Source organism: Physeter macrocephalus, chromosome 16 (genome assembly GCF_002837175.3).
Source record: "Physeter macrocephalus isolate SW-GA chromosome 16, ASM283717v5, whole genome shotgun sequence".
Classification (NCBI taxonomy): domain Eukaryota; kingdom Metazoa; phylum Chordata; class Mammalia; order Artiodactyla; family Physeteridae; genus Physeter; species Physeter macrocephalus.
This window is the reverse complement of record NC_041229.1, coordinates 21,651,816-21,658,624: the sequence shown is the minus strand read 5'-3', so window position 1 is coordinate 21,658,624 and position 6,809 is coordinate 21,651,816. Positions and strand designations below refer to the sequence as shown.

Here is a 6,809-nt window from a genome sequence, read left to right as displayed (position 1 = left end):
CCGGTCTAGGAGGATCCCACATGCCGCGGAGCGGCTGGGCCCGTGAGCCATGGCCGCTGAGCCTGCGCGTCCGGAGCCTGTGCTCCGCAACGGGAGAGGCCACAGCAGTGAGAGGCCCGCGTACTGCAAAAAAAAAAAAGAAAGTTGCTTGTGAACACGTCATGTTCAGTGCTGGATTCTGGACCACTGGTCTGTTTGGCTCTAACCCCTAAATCCCTGGCACCCAGCATGTAAGAGGTGTTCAGTAAGGATCGAAGTGAGTTGCTGTTCTTTTGCAAACCCACTGACATTTAGTTCTGTGCCTTTCGATAGTCAGCAGGTGCTTGATGAATATGTTGACAAAACCAAGACCTACATACCACATTCCATCAAATTGAAGACAATTTGATTGTAAGACTAATACAGTATTTATTTTTATGAGCCATTAAGAAAGAAAAAGCTCTGCTGATTAAAATATGGTGTAAAATGATCTTATCACTTAACGTTTTATGCATATTGAAAGCTATTTATACTTAGATTTAGAGCTAGACAGATTTGTACATCACTGTTTTAAAAGGAAAATATAAATAAAATTGGTCATAATACTGAAAAAAATAAAAGAAAATGGAATTACAGTTATTCTTCCAATGACAAATATTTACTTTCCTTATATCAATTCGTGCTGGGTCTCTGTATTGTTAATTTTTGTTTTGTAATATTTTTGTACTTATTTTGAATGATAATGAAATTCAACACATAGTATTAACATACTTCCCATAACTCAATTGAAGAGACACCTCTGATGTGACTGCCACCTCACAGTGTAGCTGTGATTGTAAGATGGCATTGATTTTAAGATGCATTTGGTTTCAGAGATATTAAAAAATTGTGGGAAAAATATACATCTGATCATTGATGACTTACATCTATGTGTTTATTCCAAATTTCTTGTTTTAAAGGCTTTAAAAAGTGTAGCTTTCTTTTATAGACTGTATGGTTTTAATTATCTGGGAATTGATTAGTCATTCTCTTGGCATTACTAAAAACCTCAGTTCTCTTCTCCACTGTTGTGCCTTCTCATCATTTCATTGCTTGTCAGTCCTGTCACCAAAAAGCAGTAGTTCCAGTGAAACAATTAGTAGAAAGATTAAAATGAAGCTTTGGTGTATCACACTTTTTATTTTTCATATTTACATTCTGTTATCCTCTAGTTGAAAGGGTTGGATGTATCTTTTTCTACTTAATGAAAATTTAAAAGGTAAATAAATCCCTATGCTTTGGGTAAGAAAAGGTCCTGGTAACTGCATTGCCTTGTGAATAATATATACTTAATACTAAATCATACCTCCCCCCTTTTTTATACAGATCACGGTTGGGCTGCCAAATCTGTTTGACAAAGGCTATGGACAATATGACTGTTCGAGTACCTGATGCTGTGTCTGATGCCAGAGAGTCCATTGATACGGGCATGAACTCCTCTAAGCTAGAATTAATAGGAATATTTTCACAACATTTTACCTATTTTTATAATAATTTCTTAATGTAATTAAATGAGAACATGGATGAATGCATTTATTATTTGACTAAATTTATTACTTTAATTCACCTTGTGTAACTGCTGAATTTTGTAGTTCTGAAAGAATGTCATCTTTATTTTGATTAAATTATAAAAACAAATCAAATATTGGAAAGTAGTTAATATGATAAAACCTTATATATTTTACCTGCGTTTGATTAGCAGCATTAGCAAAATATTTTCACATAAATCTTATGCCTACTTACCTATGAAATAGGTTAAAAAAAGGTATCATTATCTGTGGTCGATGTGGTGGAGGCAGAGATGTAAAATGGCTTGTCTAGGGCCATACAACAAATTAGAAGGTCAGTACTAGAACTGTATCTTGTTATTACAAATTATGTGTTGAGATCGAAAGTGGAGAAATTAGGAATATCATAGTTATAACTGTAGTTAAATGTGAATGTGTATGGATGTGTATTTAATTGCTCAGTAAGCTGATTAATTTCAAAGATAGTTATGACCTTATAAGTTAATATTTCAAAATTTTGATTCAGTGAAAAGTGTACATCTGAGCACAGGTAATGGAGTGCTGTCAAAGATGTTTGGTGTCAGTTCTGACTGAACTGGAGGAATAAACTAAAAATTACATGTCTTTATTTTTTTATCCTAATCAGAATGGCCTGTCTTTGTAATCTTTTAAAAATAACGCCTGTGACAGAATGGACATCTTATGGATTAGGTTTTCTCTGTCCTGAGCTGCAGAAGGAAGCGAGTGGGCTGCATTCCCCTCGGTGAGGACAGAGCCTCACAGTGTGCACTGAGCACGATGGGCACGGTCCTGGGTGGGGGGGTGGGCTCAAGCACCTCAGATCACTGTCTGTGCATGGCAGACCTTTGTACTTTACTGTGAATACACTGGTAAATGATAATAAAGGGGTACAAAGTATGCTCTTGGAAGTATAATAAAACATTAGTTTGGACTAATGGTGGGGAAGGGCAGAAAAAAATAGTTAAAAGTGAATTATAAAGTTGAGTTAGCTTCAGGTACATCTGTGCACTTTGAGCATTTGCACAAATATTTGTCAAGTATGGTGTTGGACCTACAACGTTGTGTTACGTCCATTGGGGTACAGAGATGAACATGATCAGGAATGCCCTCAGGGAGCTCACCTTTTATTAGGAAAAGAAAATATATGTATGCACAAATCATTTGCTTCAACTAAACTGACCAGTTTGCCAAATAGAATACTTTTAAACTAATTAACATGTATAAAGTGATTAAGGAAGAAGTCAGGGCTTCTAATGTTCTTTTGACACTTGATAACCATCGAGTGCCTTCTTTGTGGAGAGTGTTCCACTTTTAGAGTACTTCAAAACAATCTGACCTCTTAGTTAGCTTCCATATTCTCCTCGTATTCTTGCATGGATTCCCTAAATTCTCCTTTCCAGAGCACTTTAATGATGACATCCAGCTTAAAACTCTAAACTTTAGTCTAATTGCCTCAGATTTCAAATTAAGAGAGCTTCTTATTAATGACGTTTAATTGTATTACTTAAATAAAACCTACTAAACTTATTAAGTGGAGCATATATCCTATAATTGTTTTGTATAAAAGTTATTTTTTCAGTTTGAAAAAGAATCCATGTTTGATGTGTGTGCGTTCTAGGTAATGGTATTCAGTTATCTATTGCTGCAATTTTATTGTCTTAGTTTCTGTTGGTCAGGAATTCAGAGAGTGCAGAGCAGGGGTGGCTCATCTCTGCTTCACGATATCTGTGACCTAAGCTAGAGGACTTCAAGGCCAGGTGCTGGAATCATCTGAAGGCTTATGATTCCCTCATGTGACTAGCAAGTTGATTCTGGTATCACCTGGGGGTCTAGCAGGGGCTGTTGACTGAAACACCCGTGTATGGCCCCTGCACGTGGTCTGGGCTTCCTCACAACATGGTGGCTGGCTTCTGAGAGCCAGTGCCCTAAGAGAGCATATAAGCATTGCTAGGCAGAAGCTGAACATCACACAGTATCACTTCTGCCCATTTTTTTCATTAGAAGTGAGGCATCAAGTCTGACCCATCATTTGAATTGAGGGGTGTCAAAGAATTTGCAGACATGTTTTAAAACCATCACAGTAACCGTTATTTTCAGATTAATTTACTGGCACATCATTGCCTGTGAAAACGGGCCTTTTACTAACAGTGTTCTAAACTTTTGAAGAGGGGTTAGATTTTACTCTTGTATTGTGTTTCAGAAGATTCTTGTGTCTTCTTTGTTATGATGGTTCATTTGTTTTATTCTCTGACTCCTTGCAGTTTTCTTCTTGACAGTTGATTTAAATCAGAGGGAAGAGTGGTGGGTTTCCTTTCAATGCTGTATAATCTTAGTTTACATTTCTCTGTCATTTTGTCATCAAGAAAGGCATCTTCCTTTGGTATAGTACTCCGTATAATTGTTGGTTACGTGCTAATAGTTAATGTTGTATTTGGTTTTCACAGAGAAAACCAGCCTGTAATTATATAAGCAATTCAGAATTGCTGAATTTTTTTTTTAAGTGAACCATTCTAAAAAATTTCCAAAACCTTTTGCTTAACTTTCAGTGTGAAAATTCTGTCTAATTTTTGTCTTAAAGGACTGCTTTCCTATTTTTTAAGTAACTATTTAAGTATCATGTGGTGGTCCATGTGATTTTTATAATGGTCATTCAGCAATAGAATAATTACGTTTCACTTGGAAAAATGTTTTCTAAGGGAAATTTGTATTCAGTATATGTTTTCCCATCTGTTCTTTTTCTTCCTTTTTACAACTCTTTTAATTGCTTTTCCTTTTTTTAAACTACTTGAAATTTTGTGGTAAACCATATTTTGGGATCAGAGTTTCTTAAATGGCTTTCTTATTTATAGGATAACATCACTCTAAATGAAAAGACAAATAATTGTATTACATTTCTAAAAATAGCCTGTGAAACTTTATTCGAAGTGTAAACCATTCAGAGATGTTCAAACATTACACATAAACTTTGTTTCCTATTGGAGAAACATTTAAGAATAGAAGTATGATCTTGGTTAAGCAACAACAGGATTCCTTTAATATGTCAACACATCACATGATATCAAGTTATTTTTATCAGATTCTGTTTAAAAGTTTCTAGAAGCTGAAAAATTAGAAAACCAACTGGCGGGAGGAAGGCATGATCACTTGCAGACAAACAAATGTGGCTATAACAACAGAAATAGGAAATTAAAAGAAAATTTAAGTCAACCAGAAGCAACTTAAAAGAGAAGTTGGTGGGAAAGATCTTTACAGTGAGAGGCATTACCTCTCCAAAAACTGTTAGTAATAACCTAGTCAATGTCTTATTCCTCTTTCCTTTTGACTCCCATTTGCTTATCTTATTATCTGGATGTATTATTTGTCATTTAATTTTAAGACTTGATTTGGTAATAATTTATAAAATTAAGCAGAGCCATTGTGCCTTTCTGGCTTCCTTTGTCTGCTAGTCATTTCTGAAGCCATTAACACTCAAGTTTTATTTACCCCAGTGGGTTTCACTGCTCCCTCATCTTTCCCAGTCCTCTGTCTCAGACTGTCCTTTTTAGTATTTGTTACATGTGGCACTTCCTACATTTTTCTCCTGATAGGTTAAGCTTTTTAAGAATAAGGACTGGGTTGTGTTCAACTTTGTAACTGCAGTTTCTTTTGTGGTATTTAGCCCACAGTAGGTATATAATACATAGTTGAATTAATCAAAACCTGGTCTTATGCTTCTAGCATTTTGCTCTTTGGCAGTCACCTGCTATTGATGAGATTACATGAGCTCAATATAGGACTTACACTGTGCCTGAATCTTAACTCTTAACAGGAGTCCCAATACATACGAGTGTTTTCTTGAGAGGTCAGGTTGTCTCCACTATATTTAAAAGGACGGTGTTCAACTTGCCATCTTTTTAATTTTTTTTTAATTGAAGTATAGTTCATGTACAATATAATGTAAGTTACAGGTGTACAATGTAGTGATTCACAATTTTAAAGCTTATAGTCCATTTATAGTTATAATAAAATACTGGCTATATTCCCTGTGTTGTACAATATATCCTTGTAGCTTATACATAATAGTTTGTACCGCTTAATCCACTACCCTTATCTTGCCTCTCCCCACTTCCCTCTCTCCACTGGTAACCACTAGTTTGTTCTCTGTATCTGTGAGTTTGTTTCTTTTTTGTTATATTCACTAGTTTGTTGTATTTTTTGGATTTCACATGTAAGTGATACCATACAGTATTTGTCTGTCTGACTTACTTCACTTAGCATGGTATCCTCCAAGTCCATCCATGTTGTTGTTGTTGTAAATGGCAAAATTTGACTTAAATCATTGCAAAATTGTTTGGATCCGTCTCCTAAAGCAAAAGAAATAAAAGCAAAAATAAACAAATGAGACCTAATTAAACTTAAAAGCTTTTGTACAGCAAAGGAAACCATCGACAAAATGAAAAGACACCCTACTGAATGGGAGAAAATATTTGCGAATGATATGACTGCTAAGGGGTTAATATCCAAAGCATATGAACATCCTCTACACATCAACATCAAAAAAACAATTCAATTAAAAAATGGGCAGAAGACATGAATAGCCATTTTCCAAAGAGGACTTGCACATGGTCAACAGACACACGAAAAGATGCTCAACATTGCTAATCAGGGGAAATTCAAATAAAAACCACAATGAGATATCACCTCACACCTGTCAGAATGGCTATCAGCAAAAAGAACACAACAAATGTCAGCAAGGATGTGGAGAAAAGGGAACCCTTGTACAGTGTTGGTGGTGCAGCCACTGTGGAAAACAGTATGGAGGTTTCTCAAAAAAGTAAAAATAGAACTACCATATGATCCAGCAATCCCACTCCTGGGCATATAACCAGAAAAGATGAAAACTCTTAATTCAAAAAGATGCGTGTACTCCGGTGTTCATAGCAGCATTATTTATAATAGCCAAGGTATGGAAGCAACCTAAATGCCCATCAACAGATGAATGGATAAGGAAGATGTAGTGTATATATACAATGGAATACTACTCAGCCATAAAAAGAATGAAATTTTGTCTTTTTTTTTTTTTTAACATCTTGGCTGAAACAGTTTTTGAATGAGCTGGATGCAGGTCCATCTGCCAGGTCTTACAGCTTGTAGGTCACTGGTTCCTGAAGTCTGAGTGCTGAGGTCCTATTGGTGGTACATGGACTCCATCCCTTTGAATCATGTGACACTGTTACGACCACACCTGCAAATCAGTGCTTCTTCATCTTGGAAGTGTCTGGC

General features: G+C 35.8%; 1 protein-coding gene across 2 annotated transcripts in view; it reads left to right on the top strand.

Moving 5' to 3' along the window:
• Positions 1 to 2,168, top strand: part of FDX1 (ferredoxin 1) — a 34,650-nt gene extending 32,482 nt beyond the window's left edge. For both annotated transcript variants that reach the window (XM_024131329.3, XM_028501389.2), the window contains exon 4: positions 1,345 to 2,168. In XM_024131329.3, coding sequence (XP_023987097.1) covers positions 1,345 to 1,525 — 181 coding nt within the window. In that variant the 3' untranslated portion in view covers positions 1,526 to 2,168. The remainder of the gene's footprint in view (positions 1 to 1,344) is intronic.
• The last annotated feature ends 4,641 nt before the right edge of the window (positions 2,169 to 6,809 follow it).